Source organism: Falco peregrinus, chromosome 6 (genome assembly GCF_023634155.1).
Source record: "Falco peregrinus isolate bFalPer1 chromosome 6, bFalPer1.pri, whole genome shotgun sequence".
NCBI classification, from domain to species: Eukaryota; Metazoa; Chordata; class Aves; order Falconiformes; family Falconidae; genus Falco; species Falco peregrinus.
The window spans coordinates 68,580,452-68,601,789 of NC_073726.1; the positions used below are offsets into that span (position 1 = coordinate 68,580,452).

General features: G+C 46.4%; 1 protein-coding gene across 5 annotated transcripts in view; it reads left to right on the forward strand.

Moving 5' to 3' along the window:
* IQSEC3 (IQ motif and Sec7 domain ArfGEF 3) overlaps window positions 1-21,338 on the forward strand; it is a 107,077-nt gene that overhangs the window by 78,919 nt on the left and 6,820 nt on the right. For 2 of the 5 annotated variants that reach the window (XM_055808566.1, XM_055808567.1), the window contains exons 6-14: window positions 10,321-10,443; window positions 11,089-11,255; window positions 13,323-13,462; window positions 14,308-14,433; window positions 15,575-15,674; window positions 17,726-17,887; window positions 18,669-18,761; window positions 19,400-19,443; window positions 19,527-19,606. In XM_055808566.1, the coding sequence (XP_055664541.1) occupies window positions 10,321-10,443; window positions 11,089-11,255; window positions 13,323-13,462; window positions 14,308-14,433; window positions 15,575-15,674; window positions 17,726-17,887; window positions 18,669-18,761; window positions 19,400-19,443; window positions 19,527-19,601 (1,030 nt within the window). In that variant the 3' untranslated portion in view covers window positions 19,602-19,606. The remainder of the gene's footprint in view (window positions 1-10,320; window positions 10,444-11,088; window positions 11,256-13,322; window positions 13,463-14,307; window positions 14,434-15,574; window positions 15,675-17,725; window positions 17,888-18,668; window positions 18,762-19,399; window positions 19,444-19,526; window positions 19,607-21,338) is intronic. The other 3 variants (XM_027793011.2, XM_055808568.1, XM_055808563.1) reach the window with 2 other exon arrangements.

Here is a 21,338-nt window from a genome sequence, read left to right on the forward strand (position 1 = left end):
CTTGCTGTGAGACCAGCAGGGAGCAGCGAAAGCTGGCTGCACACCTGGTTCTCTTACTGTCCAGTTTTGAGATGAGTGGCCTATTCAGTTTGTACGACTGTGCTACAGGGATAATAAGAGGTGAGTTGGTCCTGGTTGTGGTAATGAAGAGGCCTGCGTGAGGAAGCATGCTGCTAAGGATTTGTCATTACCACTGCAGTCACGGAGCACTGAGGTACATCCCGACTGGAAAAATTCCAATGGGCTGAGCTGCGCCTTTTCTGAACAAAATCTCAAGTTTCTGCCCTGTTTCTGTTTAGTAGCTGCCTTTGATAGATTGTTCTTTTCAATTCTCTCACTGTGATCCTCTCCTGGTCACACAAGCCATACATCTCTCAGCCTACAACTCTCTCCTCTTTCAAGTCTTGCAATCTGGGCTGCAAAATCCTGTGAATACCTGAGACCCGTACTACCTCAGTGCCTGCCTGTTGCTTTGCCTTCCACGTTGTAACCATTGCTAACTTTTCAGACCCCAGCACCTCAGGAGCAGGGTCTGAAGTGTTGGGAAGAAAAACATCTTGCCTGTTGTTCTGAGCATTGTCCAAGATGACAGGCTTTCAGCAAAGACAGCCTGGGGAACTGAGATGAGTCTTTGTTTCCTGCTTGGTCCTGATCTACTTCAGGTGAGGGAAAAGGAGAAAACACAGCTCTCTTTATAATAAAAAGAGGACATCAGGAACAGGTGACACCACCTTTCCTGTCCTGAGAACTGCTACAGTGAAAGCAGGGAGAGTTTGCACCAGAGTGTGAACGTGAGGGCTGCCGTGGAGGGTGATGTGACCTGTGTAGTCAGGGGGCACCAAGCTCATTCAGAGACCCATTTCAAGGCATGACCAGCACTCAGGTGGGTCTTTATTAGGCAGAAGCACAGTTCTTAGTGGGAGCGGCCTCTCCATTAGGCAGTAAGTTCTGTGTACTGGATCCTTAATTATGTTTTCTCCAGTCTCCAAAATGTTCTCTGTCTCTCTCAAATTTTGCAGCCAAACAGAAACCATAAATCCACACACCATTTCTACTCCAGGGAAAGACTGGAGGATGCCAGCTCAAGAGCCAAATTTGGGCCCAGGTTTCAAAATTCATTCCTGTTGCAATTGCTTCTGCTTATTGCTCCAGGTATCTCACCTTTGGTTCAGCTCTTTCTTTAATATACTGTATGGGTATTGATTTGGCCAGCGACGAGACACATGTTCTCTCAAGTCTCTTCATGCTGAGAGCTACAATTAAAAGTAATTGCATCTTTTTCTCCACCAAGCAATGTGTGGGCTGCTTCCCCTGACAGATACTCTGCTGAAGTCCAAACCTAGCCTCTGCACAGACAGGGAAATATTACAATAGCAATAGGCTGGCACTTCCTTGTAGTCCTAAATTTGACATCATCCCTGCAAACGACCACATTCTTCTGCCTCACATGTGACTACAAACTCTTGTGTCACAAGCTCCTGTGAACAGTCCATATTGCAAAGCTTGGTGCCTGCCTCCCAGCCTCAATGCCCAGGAGGTGCTATGTTGCGGTGCCTGTCTTATCTCTGCATCCTGCAGGAGGGCCATTAAAGCAGGTGGCCCTACTCCATCATGCTTATTACTCTCAGTTTCCACTGCACCTCTCAATGTAGCACTCTAAATGTTTGACGGAAGAGTGGCCCTGCCATCCAATTTACACATGTAGAAAGCAAGGCTCAAAGATGGGAACTGAGCTGTTGAAGCTGTGCATACATGGACATATCTTGGACATGAACTGTGTGTCAATGGACATATATCAAGCAACCGAGCCTGAATTCAGGGTTCAAATCTGTGTCTGATCTCTCCAGGCACCAGATGATGTTCTTGCACTAACAATCTGTGCTGCCATCTCCTCTTCACAATAAATTGCTGATCTGTCTTCCTTAAAGGCAAAGATAAAAGTAGACATAAAATACACACAAAGTGTTCTAAAGCAGGAAGGAAAAACCACACACAATCAGCTGGTTGTAGCTGTTCTGTTTGCAGGTACTTTCACTCTCTTCCTGTGTCAATTCTGAGCTTGGGGATAGCAATGCTTGTTGGTTTTTGCCAGCAAATTTTCATCAACTGCTCATGAGAGCTGGCTGGGCAATGGCTGCACAGCCAGTGGTGTGACGTGCATGGAAACAGAGCATTGCCGGGAGAAGTTCTGGCCCAGGATTATTACCCTGGATATTTTTCCTGTCCGTGCTGCAGGAAGAAGGCTGGCAGTGTAACACAGTGTGATGGTGTTCCCAGTGCACTGTAGCTCAAGGACTAGTCACAACATCTGAGCTGTTTGTGTGGGAGCAAGGGGCAGCTCAAAGACTTTTTGGTATTTTAGAACTGTCTGAGACCTAGTCTGGTTCTCATTCCTCAACCAGCTCCAATCAAACTAGCTCAGGAACACTGGCGCAGGTTGGGAGAATGAACTCTGCAAGGACTGTCTCACAGTTCCCACATCTACCCACACTTAGCAAACTGGTTAGGGTACGTGGTATTCCCTGCACAACGCGTGGCAGCCACGATAGCTCCTACAGTGGCTTCTGCACAATTTGCCCATGTCACAGTCATTTCTGTGGGCCAAGTGGGCAGAAGAAGAACAGGCAGTGCTAGTCCCGACAAGCTCAAGTGCCCAGGCAGGGTGGCCATGAGCAGGCAGTAGTTGTTGGACAGGCTCTGATCACCTGCAGTGAGCAAGCATGTAGGCAGGGGGAGATGCCTTTGCCCTTTCACATCTCAGAGCTGGCCCTGGAGCCTTCCTGGCCCATCCTTTCCCTCCTGAAAGCAATTTCAATTATTGATGCTACTTGCTGTGTTAGTTTAGCTTTTGCTTGATGTGAAAATTTGTGTTAGAATTGTGTATTGTAAGCATTGTTTCTATTGCAGCCAGGTTGAATTAACCCAACTGCATGAATAAATAATAGAACAGCTTTTAAAACATCTGCAAAAGTGTCAGCCTCCCTTGTGCGTTTGGAGACATGGCAGAGCTGCCCAGGTTACAAAATCCAGACTCAGCTGTAAATCCAGGCATAAGTCTGCAAACTTCTTTTGGCTTCCATAAGTATTGAAGCTGTGCTGGCTGGCAAACAAGCCAGCCGTTGCCCATCCCTGGAGTCAGGCAACAGAGCTCAGGAGTGCGCAGCGGCATTTGGCACTGTGAAGATGATCCCTCTTTACTACCCACCTAATAAATGTGAAACTCCGGAGAAGCGCCATGCTGGTTGCAAAGCCTTTTATGTACGTGGGCAGGAGGGTGAGAGTAAGCATAGTATGAGGCTTGAGCACTTCAGTATGCTATTTTGCCTTCCCACACCTGCATGCCCAGCACCTAAATGCCCTGAAATTTTATTCTTCCTTCCATCTTCCTACTCTGTCTTTCAACCTTTGACTGATTTTCCTGGAACCCAGAAAAGGTGTCTGGATAACTCAGAAGTAATTATACACGCTAGCTAGAGGAACAAGTGAGAGAGCAGGAGATTTTCGACAGTATCTGACTGTAATTGGCGCACACGCTTTGATAATACTAAACTGCTCAGGCCTGTCTGTTTAGGGAGATGCAGTATGTCATTTTCTCTTGCAGAAAAGGCTTCAATCTTTAGAAGTAGGATTTATCTCACCTATTGTTAGGCACCACCAAGTTTAGTGTCTTCTATCAATTTATGAATTCCTTTAGTCAGTGGAGAGATATAGTTCCCTCAAGTGTTGTTTTTCTCAATGTGCTAGTTTAGGCTGGACATCTAGCTTTTAGACATTTTATGTTACAGGGGATAAATGCCAGCTGTAACCAATTTTGAGCATCCCACAGTAACACCCATTCACTGTGATCCAGCATCCCACAGTAAGACCCAGCCTCTTCTCCTGGAGATCTGCTCCCACAACCTGCCCTGCAGCCAGCTGAGTGGAGTCACTGGGGACCTACCCCAGGGTTTCAATTTCTACTGGTCCAGGGAACACAGCTGTAGAGAGGTCACCTGAACCATTAAAGCTCTGATACAGTACTGAGCAGTTTTTATCAGATCTACTTGACCAGTACTGCAAAAAAATAATCTTATTACTTGGGAAAAGTCAGGCCCAAGGCATTAACAAATATTTTTAATATGAGACACATCATTCTTGCATCCTCTCTTCATTCCTTTCTTTTGTGTTACATGCTCAGATGTATTGTTTATTTCTTTTTGTGCACTCTTCATTCGGTGTTTATTTGTTGCTTTTGTTCTCCTTCATTCATATTTCCCTTCACTTTAGTTCATTCTTCCCCTCCACCTGTTTCTGACTCAGGAATTGCTTCCATTTATAGTACATTCATGAACAAGATAATGTGAGTGATGCCATGAATGGACTTGGCTGTGCTGCTGATACTGGATGGTTTGTGTTCAGGTTGTGGGACCTGGAAGTGCAGAAGTGTCTGTCCTGTTGTACTTACTGTCAGAGGAGAAAGGGACAGGGATTCAAGCAGAGGAGACATTGTGCTGAGTCAGGGGCTCGTTGGTGTTAGCCTGTAAGTTGCTGTTAGACACACTCTCCCTGTGGGTGAGCAGCTCTCGTGTCTGTCAGGCATGTGTTGCCTTCTCTTTCTCTCATGGGAAGTCAGAGAGAGAAAAGCTGCTCTTAGGAGTGTAAGTGCAGTACTGGGAGCCCAGCAAAGAGGCTGTCTCTCAAAGACTCAAAGAAGTACTAGATTCCTCTTGGACTGGCAGAGTGAACTTGACAGGTTAGCCCAAACTAGCCTCCTTTCCCCTTCTCACTGAGGACATTACAGGGATCAACAGGAGACTTGCATTACAGGAGGGTTTGAGCAGCACGGTGCTGCAGCTTATGCTGTGGAGCAATAGATAATGATGGAAACAGGACAGAGGGAGGAACGTGTTAGGCAGTTCTGACCTCCTGCTACAAGCAGAGCGCTGGCACAGATCAAACTTGTGAACAGAAGCAGCTTTCCCATGCCAGGCTCGCCAAGGCTGAAGGTGCAGCTTGAACCTGGCTAGGTGCCCAGGTAAACAGTGGTTTCCCTTGTCCCCTGGGGGACAAAGTTTCCCAGTGTCCTGTGGGGGGGAGGATGAAGGCTGGGCAGAACCCTCCCCTGCATGGCCAGCGTGCCTGGAGTGGGAGCAGCTCTCCACCTTGCTGGGCAGATCTGGTGCAAAGCATGATGCACTAGGCAATTTCTTGCTTAGGAAGGAATAGATGCCCAAGTGAGGAGCCATGTGAGCTACTAACAACCCCGGGAGGGCAGGTAGGTGGTGACTTAGCCCCAGAAAAAAAACAGGCAATGCATGTAGTGCAGCATCTCCCAGCAAAGTAAGACTGGTATGGTCTCCATTGCAGACTACCCTCACACAAGGAGGGCATGGAAGGCAGTACTGGGACACATGCCTGTGCCTGCTGGTTTTAAGGAATCACTGAGTCCCGCTCTTTCTTCTTTCTGTGAGCCTCAGTCAACATGTGCAGGGCAGCCTCCTCCCAGGGAGCTGAGCTCTTCCTCTGCAGTCCACCCTAAGCCTGGTTCATCTTCAGAAAGCTGGTAGGGTTAGGGAAGCTGGAAAGAGGGATGTTTCTTATTAATATCTTTGTGCCTTGTGGTTTTAAACTTTAGCTCTGGCTGCCTCCCCACCTTGCCCCCTCCCTGAGTATGGGCTACAGGTTCATTACAGACACTTGGTTGCAGCCCAGCTCCTGCTGCATTGTCACCTGAGCAGAAAAGCTGGAAAATAGGTCATTACGCTTGGGCAAGCAGATCTCGGCCCCACACGATACAGCTGCTTCCTGCCTTCCCTGAACCCTTTCACCACACTTAGCCCTGGGCTAAATCCTTGCAGCTCTGATGCCACTATATCCACTCCCTTTTGCAGAGGATCTATGCCCCACAGCCTAGGAGACAATATGGACGCCACAGAGGTAATAGATGGGCAAAATGATCCAGCAGGGACCCCACCCTTTGGTTCTGTCACCTGGCACTTGGCAAGCAATTCTCTGCAGCTCTGAAGTGCCTGTCTGCCGAGTGCCCCAGGACAGACCAAGCTCCCCATGTATACAGGTGGCACAAGAGCCCTAAAACTCCACCACCTTTTTCATGAGGCAGTGTGTCAGCACTTTGCCTGCTCACTTCAACAACATGATCCAAATATCCAAAGTCTTATCCCTGCAGGTACTGGGCTAAATGCATCTGTGGGTGCACTGTGAGCTCAATTCACATGGCTTGTTGCAAGTCCATGGGAAGGAAGGAATTGAAAGAAGAGTAGATTTAGAATGTGATTACTCTGCTCCTGCTTTGTTATCCTTTAGGCCTCCTGGTGGTCCTGGAACAGGCATCTCACAGGTGTTCTGCTGTTTGTGGAAAAATGAACTCAGCACTGGATTTGACACATGCGCATAAACTGCTGGATTATTCCTTGGATGCAGAGCGCCATCCACTCTTAGCTCAACCTTTGTTTCTTACACTGGCAAATCCAATTCTGGGGAGAGACACCCCCCTCACGCATGCAGTTACACTGCCTTTTACATTGCAGCTCTGGAGACTGATGTACTTCCTGCAGTATACTTGCCAGGATATGTCAGCTTCAAGGTCTCTACTTTGGAAAGAAAATACCTCCCTGCTCTGGTTTCACAAAGAAAAGGTGCATTGCATTCCAGGGGAGCTCTGATATAGGCACCACAGTGCATTCAGCAAGTTAACAGGAGTCTGTACAGGCATCTGAGATCAGGCAAGACAGCAAAACTTGTAGCCACCTAGAAGATAAGCAGGAACATGGCAGCCCAATAGCACAAGGCTCTTTGGCTCTTTTAGTGGACATTGCTGTGTGAAATTTGCTCACAAAAAAATATCAGACAACTATGATCCACCATTCTTTCTCTCTGTCTAGCGGCAGAAAGTAGTAGCGTACCTAATGGCTCCTCTAGAAGCTATTCCTCAGGCGTTTGGCACAAGCTTTGTCAGACAGATCAAATGCAAGCTCAGACTGACTTTGAGTCAAGCTGCCTTCCTAACCTGTCCTTTCTGCCTGGTCAACTTTCCTCAGGAAGCAGGGTGGGGACACCCTTCTTTGGGCTGAGAGATAAATGGAAGGGACTCCCAGGGGTTCATCTTAGAATTTACAAAGTAAACCTTCATCTGTTAGGCCATGAAAGAAACTCTCAAAGGAGAAGCCGAGCATAACTCATCTAGCAGTGCCAGAGTTTGAAAAGAGCTATAAACAGCTGCCTTGTCCTAATTGTCCTAGTAAAGGTTTGTTGTTTTCTGTATCAAGGGCATTGACTTTATTATTTGAGATTTGTACACAAACGGGAGGACTTGTTAGAGCAGCCTGTGTGGAGGGGGAAGGAATGATCAGTGAGGGAGGGAGTGAAAGATACATCATTTAATGATGGTGGATTGGGTTTACTAGGGTGACCTCAGCAGGTCTCACCGGAGTGTGCAAGGACTCTGCTTTCACGCGTCTGGAAGCAGACAATAACAGGAAAATCATTGGGTTCAATGCTGAGAAACATCATCCATTGGAAAAGATTAAAGAATAATAACAGAAGTCCAACTGCAGAGATGGTTGCAGCTGTGAACACAGTAACAACTAACCAGAGAAAAACTTCTTCACTATCAAAGATAGACTCCAAGAAGCAGAATGCCTTGATGTCAACCCAGGGGACATGTGAGTATCAGTATGAGAAAAATAAAAATAACAAAGGGAAAAGGCAGTGGAGGAAGGTTTTGCTGTTGCCAGAAACCGTTTGTGAGTTTCTGCAGTCTACCTTTGGAGAGGAAAAAAAGATTTTGTGTATGCTTTCCTATGAGAGCAGCCCCATTGATTCTCTGCCTCTGCTCCTCATGAGTTGTTCCTACATTTTGATGATATGGAGTGTGCAGGGAAAGAGCCCATTTCCTAGTTGAAGTTGTAATGGCTCCAGCCTTAGAAGATACTGAACACTTTGTTCAGCTAGAGCTCTTGGTAAGTTTTTTACTACCTAATTCTGTGGATGTCACTCCAGTTAAGCAATGATATCTCAGCTCTTGAATCAACAGGGGAATAGAGGAATGGAGAGATGTCTCTGAGCATTTGAACCCTGTCCCTCACCTATTTAAGACATCATGCAATAGGTTTTTATTCTAGCAAGGCTGCACATGGCATTTGACAGCCTAGCTCACAAAACACTTCCCAACAGCTGACAGCAATCTGCAGTGCTGTAAAGAATGCCAACAGACACATCTCCAGTTTATCACAGAAAGGAAGAAGAAACTGGTGACAGCACATCCCTTTATTAGCAGAGGTTTGCTTGGTAAGATTTCTAGACAATCCTAGGAAATGGAAGGATCCAGAATAGAGCTAATCCCCTCCCCCTCTATTTTCCCTGTACTACTCCTCATACAGTTCCAGATAACCTGTCTTGGGGAAAATTTCCTCCTAATCTTAAATTTGGGCTCAGTTTATCCTTTACAACATGAGAAAGCAAACCAAACACAATACAGAGGATAAAGTAAAGGAGGTAGGTGAGAGGGGGAGATAGAATTAACATCCAAGGTATATAGAAGCAGAAAGTAGGAAGTCCTTGGATTTTTAATACACTTGTAATGTCAAGGTGGTTGCCATGTGACTGAAGATTAAGAAATTAGTAACTTTGTATTTAAGGAAAGCTTAAAGAAAATGGGATTTTGGCACCTGTGAATTTCTTGGTCTGTCAGATAGAATGTCACCTTTGAGAATTTACTTATGGGAAAGAATAATGGCAGACAGGAAGGTAAATGGTACATACCAAAGCCAGTGGAGAGTAGATTATTTCAGTGTCTGTCTTTGTTAAAATAACTGGTTTTCTAGACAAGGGACGTGCCGAAGGTAATTCTAGACTTCAGCAAAGCATTTGACATGAGAAATTGTTAGCTGAGAGTGGAAAAGAGAGAAATTAGCAGAGGAATCATGAACAGGGGAGAAAATTGGCTGATGCAGACGTTAGTGCCTACATACTCCACTGAAATGGGAAGCTGGGCCTAAGGGAGGTTATGAGCAGTTTTCTGAGTCTAGTCTTTTGATTAGTGCTTGCAGTAATGACCTGGACACCAAAGGTAGGACTATGCTAACAAAATGTGATGAAGCCACATGGGGAAGGTGTTGTCATTACAAATGACCAAAATACCATGCAGTAAGAGTAAGAACAACTACATTATTTGACTAATACAGACAGCAGGAACTGTAGTATTAGGTTTTAGAGACAAACAGTAGGGCTTTTGTAAGCTGAGAATGCTTTACTGGAAAACAAGACAAGTGGCATCCCCTGCTTTAGGTACCTAAATAGGCTATAAATTACCAGTGTGCAATCCATCACTGTGAAAGAAAAAGTGATACCAGATGTATGAGGTGAAATATTTCCAGCAGATTACAGAGAAGTGTGACACTGAAATGCAGTGGAAATGGAAAAGATTGTGTGGAATGGGCAGAAATGTATAAAATGAATAGGGGTTTGGACAGAATGAATTGCTGGGGACTTGTGGTGTTTGACTACATGGGCAGTTTTACCCAGCCTTGATGTTACAAGCCAGCTGATGTTGCAATGCTATTTCTGTACAACAGCTTCCATTTCCTATTTTCTCTGAACTGGTTCTGGTCTTTAAAGACATAATGAATGTTGTTGCTGCAGTGGTTGAGTGGGAGTGAAGAGTGGTGAAAAAGGTACGGGTTGCAAATGGAGATGTATACTGAACAGAATGGAAGGTGAGGAGACGAAACGTGCAGCAACAGCCCAGTGAATAGAGTTAAGAGAATGATGAATAAGCAGATAGTGAACAAGTGCATATGTTGAGAGGGAGAGAGGAATGGACAATGTGTGAAAGATTACCAGATGATAGGAAAGGCAGAAACAGATGGATTTATATCTACATTGATAATGGTATTGTTTAGGTGTCTAAATTTCTGTGTCGATATAGATGTCTAGATATCTCTATCTAGATAGCTAAATACCAATACATATAGATATATACTTTCTCTGTCTATGTATATGTGAATATACATGCTGTATATGGTATGATATGAAATACATATATATATATATCATGGTGTATATACACACACTTTTATTTCTTTCTATATACATATATATGGTTAGACACAGGAATTGCTCACCGGCTGTAGAATGCAGGAATCACTTGTCTGAAATTACTTCCCATTTTAAGTATGATCTGGGAAGCTGTAGTGGTGTCTCAGAGCCTCTCTCGTGGTATTTCCCTCGGGGACTGAGCCTTGTTGGCACTGCAGTGAAGGAGCTTCCTGGTGTCCTCCATGGGAGGACATGCTGATGAAGGCTGTGTCCCCCCTCCCACAGCTGCGTGGTGGATGAGATGGACTTCTCAGGCATGGAGCTGGACGAAGCCCTGCGGAAATTCCAGGCCCACATCCGTGTGCAGGGGGAAGCGCAGAAGGTTGAGCGGCTAATTGAGGCTTTCAGGTAAGACAATGAGCCCTGCAGCCCCTCTGCTGCAACCAGCTGGAAGCAAAGAACCCACCCAAGACCAAAACCATGCAGCAACCATGCACTGAATGGCCAGAGACCTCCCTTCCAAGAAAGGTGATCATGGAGGGGCTTCTGAAGCATGGAGTCCTCTGTGCCACGGCTACAGCAAAGCCATGACCTTGTCAGATGTTCAATGGGGGCACAAAGTTGCAGAGTGAAGCCAGTCCTGTCATGTCTGCCAGCAAGGGACTCCCTGTTTGTTGGTGACTCACAGGAGGAGCAGCACTGGGGCTTGCAGGGGTGCTGGGTTGCTCCCTGTGTGCATCCAGAGGAGTGCTTTGCCCTTAGCAAGGCAGGCTGAAGTAGACATCTCCTATATTACCCTTACATAGTGACACCAGCTGGAGTAGTCCTCTCTAGTCTCACTTGCTCTTTTGGTTGCTGAGGGCAAGAAAGCTGAAGTGTCAGTAGACTACTTCAGCCACTGGTGGGTAAATTTGCCTTCAGAGAGTTCCTTCCCATTTATGTGAGAGGTGGAGTGAAAGGAGGAATTTTATCCACTTGTGATGAAGCCATTGCCACCCTGGAGTAGAGGACTCCCATGTTCGATGTTAAGTGTGTGCATCTCTCCTCCTGCAGCCAGAGGTACTGCATGTGTAACCCAGATGTGGTCCAGCAGTTTCACAACCCGGACACCATCTTCATCTTGGCCTTTGCAATCATCCTTCTCAATACAGACATGTACAGCCCCAACATCAAGCCTGACAGGAAGATGATGCTGGAGGACTTCATCCGCAATCTCAGAGGTGAGGGTCCTGCTTTAATTTTTTTTTGCCCTCTTGCTGCGCTGAATTCTGCCTAGGTGAAGGTAGCAAAAACCTAGTGGAGCTGTCTTTCTCCAGGGCTGCTGCTGCTCCTTGTGAGCCAGACATGGAGGGCCCTTTGATGCGTTCTCTAGGATGGTGGGGAAGGGGAAAACCTAAGCATTGTCTTCTGCAGAAAGCTGTCCAGCCTTCTCAGAAACCAACTGTTTTCCTTAAGAGATGGTTTCATCTTGTAACAGATCTCACTGCTTGGAAGCAGTCCATCGTATTACGTTTTGCTGTTGTCTCCATCCTTCTTAGACCCTGCTGGATTGTGCTAAACAAGCCTTTCCCTTCCTTGCTGCTTTGAATATATGAAGACATTTTCCTTCTATTCAGGCTAAATCTTCCCCTCCTTAATTGCTGGCAATTACTTAATAGTAACTGTAGGTGTGACAGAGTTCATGCATACATTACCTCTTCACAATTTCTGATACATCAGTTTCCCAAATCAATTTTCTTCTGTTTCTTTAAGGTCAGTCCTTCCCATCTTGGTAATAGGTTGCTAATAGCACTTTTTCAGATATGGTCACAACATACTCATATATAAAGCCACTGCCTCCTCCTTATTTTCAGGTCTGCTAATGCAACTTAGTATTGTTTGGCCTTTTTGACATCACATCTAGACAAATTCTTGTCTAATTTCCTAGCCACGTTCACTCCTGGGTCATCCTAGGTCAACCGTCTTCCATGTCTTACTGCACATCTGCAATTCACATGAAGCTCTCTCAAAGTTTTTTCAGTGTAAATCCCTGTCTAGATTTTGAACTTCTATGGATTCCTTTGAGTCGTTTCTTTGTCCTGACTGCTGTTCAGAAAGTGTCATCTCAGCCTCCCACACCTTTCCTAATTTGTCATCCACTTCAGACTGGTATAATGTGACACTGAGGCCCTCTTTCAAGTTATTTTCTGAGATACTGAATGGGGCTGATACCTGCCATCATCCCCTTTGTTATTACAGCTAATAGCGCTAGCTCGAAAGGGTGTTTTATGTTAACTTAACTTACAGTTGCTTGAAAATCTGCCAGTTCACCTTACAATGAACTCAGCTAACATGAGGATCACTCACCTCCAGTGTGTAACACACCACAACTCGCTAGAGCGAGTGAATGTCATCCCACTACAGACAAGGGGAGACAGTTCATTAGAGACTCACCTTCAGGCCAATGCCCAGGACAGTAGCTTCACCAGCTTGTGTTTGAAAAAAGACAGAATATTCAGGCTGTATATTTGGAAGGATGTCGATGAGAGAGCCAGGAGATGACAATGCCTCTCCATTCATCAGCAGTTCCTCACCTGCATCACTCTACATCTCAGACCAGGGAGCTGAAGGGAAAGCAAAGAAAATCCATATAAAATGACTGAACTAATTCAGTTTAGCGGAAAGACTGACAGTTTAATTTGTGGTATTTGGCTTAGGGAAGGGTGAAAGAAAACTTTCCTGCCAGGCTCTGCAAGGGTCAGAGAGCAAAATTTGGAGAGTTGTTTAAGGAGAAGTAAAAGAGGAGAGGGACAGGGCCAAGAGAGATATTGAAGACAGAGTAACAAGAAAGTATTACTCCTAGGAGACATCACAGAAGCAAAATGGTGGAGGCCACCGAGCAAACAGGAGAGATGACACTTGCATTGGCAGAAGAAGCAGCTGAATCCCGTCATAGATCTCCTCCACATATAGCACTTCTGATGATATGAAATCAATGCAGGGATTGCTGCAGAGTGGCTCAAGATATATGAATGTTAAATTATAGCTATAAAACCTTAGGGAACACATGGAAAAGAGCCACCATGCAATGGAATAATGAAATATTCATTTGCCTTAGAAATGTCAGTCTCTGGTGCATTAGGTATTAAAGCAAGAAAGAAGACAGCCTAAAGCGAAGTATTGCTCTTTCCCTTCAGCCTTCCCACAACTACATGGTGCAGAGGCAGTAGTTGCCTGTCAGGGACCACCAGGTCTTCCCTTTCCTTTTCTCCCTGCCTAGTCTGCCCAACATTTTCTCTGTTTGGTAGGGGTGGATGATGGTGCTGACATCCCACGGGAGTTGGTGGTGGGAATCTATGAGAGGATCCAGCAGAAAGAGCTAAAATCCAATGAGGACCATGTGACTTATGTCACCAAAGTGGAGAAGTCCATAGTTGGAATGAAAACGGTGAGTACCCATAACCCCACCGGCACCCACTCACTCTTCTCACCCCCACCTCCCTCACTGCCCTCTGTCCTGCCTTTTTCCTCTCTACCCCTGTTCCTTTTCTGTAATAACTTCCTTGCTTGTCTTGACAAATTCACTCCTTTTTCTCTAAACACTTTCTTCCTTGCTATCTCATTCTTTCCTAATTTTAGGGATCTTCTTGGCCAAAGTTTACAGTATCTGGTGCAGTAATTGTTTGCCCAAGAATCTTATTGCAGGTCTTGACTGCCAGTGCAGGTCCTGCCTGCCAATGCTCCAGTGATAGCTCTGTAGTGTTTCAAACTTTCAGGCCTTGTGATGGTGTAGGAAATGGAAGGCAAAGTGATAGAAAACAATTTCACCCATCTGTCTCCAGTGAATTCCCTAAGGACTGCAGGGGTTAACAGACTCCCAAATGCAGAGGCAGCTTCTTCAGCAATAACTGATCTGTCATGCAAAAACATACATATTGTGTACCCAAAAGGAGCAGAATAATTTCTCAAAGTCCAGGTAACCTGCAGATGTCCAGTGGGATGAGAGAGGATGAGGAGTCACCCAGTGAGTGGAAGCCAGAGGTATATGAAGATGGGATGTGTGAGCAAGAGGGTTGCCTATAGCCTGTCTTACTCCTCTGATTTATCGAGATCACAAAGGCATAGCTCTCTCTGCTAGTGCACCAGCAGGAAAGAGTGATGGTGAAGAGATGATCTGAGTGGGCAGAATTGACTTGTGCTGCTGTCACCAGGCAGGCTTGTGCAGGCTGAGGGTGGGGAGACTCACAGCGGCATCTCCCTCAGCCTCTGCATGCTCTTGTGGGTCTTCTGCAGGTTCTGTCTGTGCCCCATCGCCGGCTGGTCTGCTGCAGCCGCTTGTATGAAGTGACTGATGTGAACAAAGTGCAGAAGCAGGCAGCTCACCAGAGGGAAGTTTTTCTCTTCAATGACCTGCTGGTGGTAAGTGTGCTCTGGCAATTAGGCATTGCGATGATAAAACTCACCTCGATTTCTATAAAGAAATTAAGCCCACTCCACAACACCCATTTCCCCCCTGTCCTAAAGACAGACCATCTCCTGGTCCATCAACATTGTAAGAGACAGCTCTGGATCCTTCACTGTTAAAAACCTATCAAAACTAAAACTCTAACCCTTGAAAAAACAAACTGTCCCATCCCACAGCCATCCAAGCAATGTCATTGCTCTCTCATGCCTTTTGTAGCAGGGACGTTCATTTCATGAAAGGGAGGTTCATTTCTTTGTCTGTTTGCACTATAGTAGACAGAGCCCTCCCATGCACTTTAAATCTTTTCTGTCAGACACTTTAAAACCACTGCCTTCTAACACTGCAAAGGCTGTAGGAGACTACGTATTACTTACTGGAGCCCCAAATGTGTGTAGTACTTTTAAAAGTGTCCTGCCCCAGCAACCTTGGAACTGAGTTCAGCCTGGCATAAGGGAGTCCAGAGGTACACTGAGACTGGGAGGAGGCCAAACAAGGTGGAAGTTCTCCTGTATTTAATGGGAAGATGAAACCGGATATTGCAAATGTAAAGCTACACACAAACACTTTTGTAGGAGCAGAGGACAAGAAAGCTTTCCCCACCTACTCCTCTGCACCCACGTGTACAGTTGTGAACCTGGGGAGAGGGTCTGCTCCTTGCTATCCCTCTACTTCATGGGATAAATCAGATCCATAAGAGCTGGTGCTGAGGGAGTGAGGGCACAGCAGCATTCACATATGCTCCTGTTCCCAGCTCTAAGGTATTTCTGACAGGCTCCCCTTCACCTTTTGATCTGGTCCCCGGTGAAGAGAATTACCCTTGCAAAGTCAGAAATGTGGTCATGAAAAAGCCAGCACCTCTGGGAGACAGAGAGCTGAGTGGGTCCCAGGGCTATGCATACAGAATTTCAGAAGTGTTGTTACAAGTGCAGCATGCCAGGCAGCTTTCTGGGCAATGACCCTGTCAGTCACCAAGTGTTACTCCCATGTACAATTAATAGAGCTTGCAAAAAGCTTTTTTACTTTGAGCAGTTTGCATTGTTCTTGCTTCACAGTTCCCCAGCACCCCGCCAAATGATGCTTCTCTCCCTCCAACAGATCCTCAAGCTTTGCCCCAAGAAGAAAAGCTCCTCAACGTACACATTTTGCAAGTCAGTCGGCCTGCTAGGGATGCAGTTCCATCTCTTTGAGAATGAATGTAAGTCCATTGGTCCTTGGTTGCCTGGAGTGGTTTGGCAGGGAACAGGAGGAGGGAGGGGGCTGTGTCACCCAGTGTGACTTTGCATCAGAACAGAGATTCCATCAGGGTTGAAAGTGGAGGGGAGAAAACTGAGGCTTGGTGCTGAGGAGGTTGTTGTGCAGGTAAAACATGGTGAGAAGAGGTTTCTGGTACCTCTCACTAGATATGAGCACCTGCAGAAGGACTGAACTTAAGCTCATTGAAGGATCTGGCTTGTCATGGTGGCAGGGAGAGCACTAGTGGGGAGGGACGAAGGAATCAATCCCCAGATACATCTCACTGAGCTCTCAGGAGCCAACCGCAGGTGGAGAACCTCATTGACAAAACTGCTGCTCATGCCCAAAGTCACACCTACCACCTCTGCCTTCGACATTGATAAAAGCTCAGGTGCTGCTGCAACCTCCCTGCACTGTGCCATACTGTGCTGAAAACTTCCCAAGGCAGAAGCAGAACCCTTGGAACAGCACCCACCAAAGCATGGCGAGAGGCCAGCCCTAGTCAGCCTGACCTTGATGGTCTGGGAATAGAGCCATGATGTGTCATGACTGAGGCTGGTTGTGCAGTGGAGGAGTTCCAGAAACAAGCAGGCTTCCTCCTGGTGTGGGCAGAGGGGCTGCACAGCAGTCCCGGGCAAACATAGCTGATGCCCACCAGGGTTTTTGTGAGCACCTGCAGAACATGTTGCAAGGAAGTAAGACTTAAGCAGCAGCACTATGGCTATACATCCTCCCTCTACCCTATTGGCAGCGTGAGTCACTCTATCAACACCCTGCCCTCTGCAGCGTGGGGAGGCTTTCACATCCCTGTGTGTACCAAAGAGTCATTCATAACAGAGCATCGCCAGGAGGCACCACCAGAGCTGGGATCAGCTTTCAGTGGTATGGTGACTATCCTGTGAGTGCCCAAGGATCTTCTGGCAAAGGCATCCTGTTGGGCGTCCACTGCAGAAACAGAAAAGCAGATGGCCTAAATAGCTTGTGATCTGAACAAATGAGAGAGATACAGGGTGGGAAAAGGGGCCTGGGACACAAACAGGGTAGCTGAGGGCTGACAGCAAATAGCAGGTTGGTTCCTTGACTTGTTTTTTAAAGATTGGTAAAGGAAGAAGGTGGAGAAGTCAGGCAAATGCAGGAGCAGTGGAGGAGAAGAGAATGCAGAATGGGAAAGGAGGGAAATTAAGTGTAGAGAAAGATGAGAGGGAAAGAGAAAAGGGATTGAAACCACTGGCCATTGAGAAGGTAGAGAAAGTTCGGTCACAAGTGTAGCAAGTTCTCTGCAAACTCTCATTCTCCTGCTTGTTGGCTGAATCTCCAGCCACGACCTCCTTGCACCCAGCCTGATCTTTAAAACACAAAGGCTTTTGCTGTGGTATTTTCACGCTGTGCATGTCCTTTCATTTACATTCCCGTGTGTTTTGCCTGTTGAGGAGTACTAAGCAGAAGGCTACAAACCTACATCTTTCTCTTTACCATTCTCTCTGCACAGCACGATGAGCTCCCCACCCATGCTGTGCAAACACCCCTGCCGTGTTCTCTGCTGATGGAAGTAGAGACTGGGGAGTAGTCCTGCCACTGTGGATGTTCATGGCTATTCTAGCTTTGACTCCAAGAGCCAGCGTCTCCCGCTGTATCTCCCACAGGAGAAAAAATGTTGTTGGCCTCATATATGCTATTTATTCCTCCACAGATTCAGAAGGGCTTTACAGCCCTACCTCTGTGCTTGGGTTCCTAGAGCCAGTGTTGCATTAAGTGTAACTAAGAGCTAGAGTTTTCTGGGTTTGACAGCACTGTGGTGCTGGTGGCACTTGCCTTGCTGCTGCAGCTAGGCCATTCTGTTCCCGTGGAGGGCTGCAGTGCTGCAGGTTCCCATAGTTTGCAGTGTGACAGACTCTAGGGGTGCTGTTCTTTGGACTCATGTTGGAGACTCTCTGTTCTGCAGAGGTACCAAGCAGCCAACTACTCTAGCAAGAATGCCTAATGCCTCTTTGTTTTGTTGACACATCTTTACAGATTACCCCCATGGCATCACACTGGTGACTCCAGTTTCAGGCTCGGAGAAGAAACAAGTACTACACTTCTGTGCTCTGGGTGCTGAGGAAATGCAAAAGTTTGTGGAAGATCTAAAAGAGTCAATAGCAGAAGTGACAGAGCTGGAGCAGATACGAATTGAATGTAAGGACCTCTAATGCAATTCATACTCCGATGCCATCACACTGTATGTCTACAAGGGAGAAAGGGTGAAGGAAATGGGTTCTTCAGGAACAGGGGGAAAGACAATGAACAGCACAAGTCTGCAGAGGATTGTTCTTGTGTTCAGTGACAGGGTAAAAAAGCAACCAGGCTCTGTGATCACCCACCAGCAGGAGAAATAGAAGAAATTAACTACTTATGATGCTTATGAAACAGGGGGTGTGAATCAGTGGCCTGGAGCAGTGAAGCTTGGATTGTCAGACCCAAAAGACTCTTCTCCATCCAATATTCCCTTGACTATGCAAATATGATCTGTAGATAACTAGGAAGTACAAGACTGGTCTGGTAGCCTAGCAGAGATTTCCTTCACTCAGGGAATGTCTAGGGGACAAGCAGTCTGTACTGGGTCCCTCTGTTGCCTGTCTTACACAGATTAGATGTCCATGTAGCCTTTGATGGCCTTTCCATGTATAAACTGATGAGCCAAAGTAGCTCAACATCAGTGGTCCTCTCCCGTGCAGCAATAATCTATTCTGTATAAATGCAGGTCATAGATGGATGTGTGGAGAGATGTAAATTCCTCCACATGTCAAGTCCTCTCCAGTTTCTGGTTTTTTTCTTGGTTGTTCCTCTCTTCTTTCTTGACACTCTCCTGTCATTTTCTTACATTAATTCTTGCTGACTTCCGGTATTGCTTCTTCAGTATGCTGGTGTCCTTCCATCCATCCGTCTTCTCATTCACTTCTGTATGTCTGTCTTGCAGGGGAGCTGGAGAAACAGCAAGGGGCAAAAACTCTCTCATTGAGGACCAATGGAGCCCAGATGGAACTGCAGTCTAAGCAAGGGTCTCCAACAGGTAAGAGGACACACAGCTTCTCTTGGTCAAGCAGTGCTGCCTTCACAAGTGTGTTTTCATTGACTCCTGTGAGCATAACAGCCAAGTGTTCAGTTTTGTATCCTTTAGCCTTGGGCAAATAGTGGAAATATGAGAACATACACATTCTTCAAATACCCTAGAAAAGCCGTTGAAGTCTCATTACCCAGTCTGTAGCTGTAACATCTAGCAAAGAGGTGTTACTGATGGAGCATAGGTAACTGCTGGAGAATGTGGCCCACTTTTTCCTCCCTGACCTGATGCAACATAGTAACTGCAGCTTCTTCACCAGCACTTTGGACCAGCCTCTTTGTATCAAAGGCTTTGTGTCCATTCACGCCTGGGCTTGTATGGCAGCAAAAATCAAGTGCAGATGGGAGTGGCTACCAACTCACTAAAATGGCACTTGAAATCAGGACCTAAGGATAGGCCCCCAAAATGGCCTCTTCCTACCCCACTAAGCAGCTATCAGGTTGCAACAGAGTCTGGATTTTTCTTGCAGTCAAGAGTCTTGTTTGGCCCTGCACCTCTCCACTTAGCTTTCCAGCCCAGAGTATGAGGGCCAGCTGTTGACTAGACGTACAGACCCCATGAGTGAGGTCTTTCCTTTTATTTCAAAGGCAAGAAGGATTTGGGGGAGAAGGTCTCGGACAGCACAGTGGAGGTAAGTAGAGTGCAGAGCAGCTGAGGTAAGTAATTCTCTCTCACTTCAGCTCTTCTCACATTCTCTGTTGTTTCTTTTCTCAGGTTTTAATCAATGCCTCCCCAGCCAGACTGACAATTTTACCAATTTCCAGAGATACAATTAAAAGTTACTGCTAGGACGGGTAATACAACTTTCAAATCCAAACTAAACTTCAAAGCATTTTCAATCCGTTTTTATAACTGTAACATCCCTCATGGACCAAGCTCCCAAACGCTGTAGACTAACCCACCCCACTGCTTATGGGGAGACTGAGAACCCACTGAAGACTTCCCTGACATGCTAACTCCATGCAGCATCACATGCAAATTCCCCGCAGCCCAGCTTTCCTGCACAATCTCTGCAGCTCTGTCTCCCATCCCCACCTTGAAGGGGATTAAGCATGGCCTTTGTATACCAGAGACCTTCCCTAGAGCTTCTCTTTCCTTGGTAGGGAGCTTGGCTGTCCTGCGTACATCTATCTTTGCAGGGATGTCTAGCGTCCAGTGGGTTGCCTGTTTCTTCACAGACACCCATGCTCCCACTGCCTGTGAGGAAACAGGAAAATGCAGTCTTCACACTGAAAATCTTATCTACTACTTCCTACTTTCTCCCTGTCTGGAATATCTCCATTGTCCTGAATTTGCCCTTTTCCAGGGTAGTTCTTTCCCCGCTCATCATAGTATATTTACTTGAAGGATTCAGCTTCTCTGTGGGGAGTGGGTGCTGCTCCTTTTTCCTGAAGAGCGCCCTATTTCCCTGCAGACACCCCCTTCCTGGGAAAGGTGCCTCTCCCAGCCAATTTCCTATTCCTGTTGGGAGGAGTGTTTCTTTGTGGAGAACGGCTTTCATGTATCCTAATGTCATTAGCACTTCATGGCCCAGCAACTAGTTTTTCCTACAGCATGTTCCACTGCCTGAATAAATACTGAGACAATATTATGTCCTGCTGTGCAGTGAGTCTGAGCAACCTCCATGCTTGAGTAGGGACAGACAGCTCATCCTTGTTCCAGCATGGTAGGGAGCTTGGCCACTCCACAGCTTCTCCTTCCCAGTTGCTGGTGCTGCTGCCCAACATGCCAGACAATCAGGGCACCCCCGTTGTCCCATCTGCCCATCTGTACCCCTGCCTAGCTGGAAGTGCCATGCCAACCTGCAAGCACTTATTTCCTACTCAGTGTTTGTCATTTGATTGACGTTCTGTTTTGAGCCAGCAACTTTGCTCTAGTTTGAGGTCTCCATCGGCCCATGTCCTTGCCAGGAGGAACTATTACCTCATCCACCATTTGGGAAGCACCATTTTCCTGCAGTGTTTCCCCCACTAGGGACCTCCGGTCCAGTGCAGCTCCTCCTTTTCAAACTGGACCCAGTGAGCTCCCTTATTTGACTCCATTATCAGCATCTCTCTGCGGGGACCCTGATGACCTCCTGCTTCCCTTCCCCCTTTCAGCTGCCCAAGTAATAACTCTGCCAGCAGAGGAGCATTTCCATTTCTTTGAGATTATCTAATCTGCTACCATTTCATCATGAATTTCTTTTATCATTGTATGAGCTAGACGGACATTTTTTCTTTCTTTTTTCTTTTTTTGAAAATCATTTCCTTTCACTGACAAATCATCAAATGGATCAGAGCCTTTTGCTAGAGTATGTCAGATTTCTGCTTTTTCCTTTGTAAACAGATTAACCAGTCATGTGGTGTACCTTCCTACTCAGAAAGGCAGGGAGCTGGGAAAGGCTTGAGTCTCTCTGTCTCTCTCTATCTCAGATTCAGCTACTGTCATTTTGCTGAAATGTACAACCTCGATTATCTGAAACCTTGCTGTCTGGTTCCCCTCTCCTTTTTGCTGGTGGGGACAAGGGCATGACCTCCGAGGTCT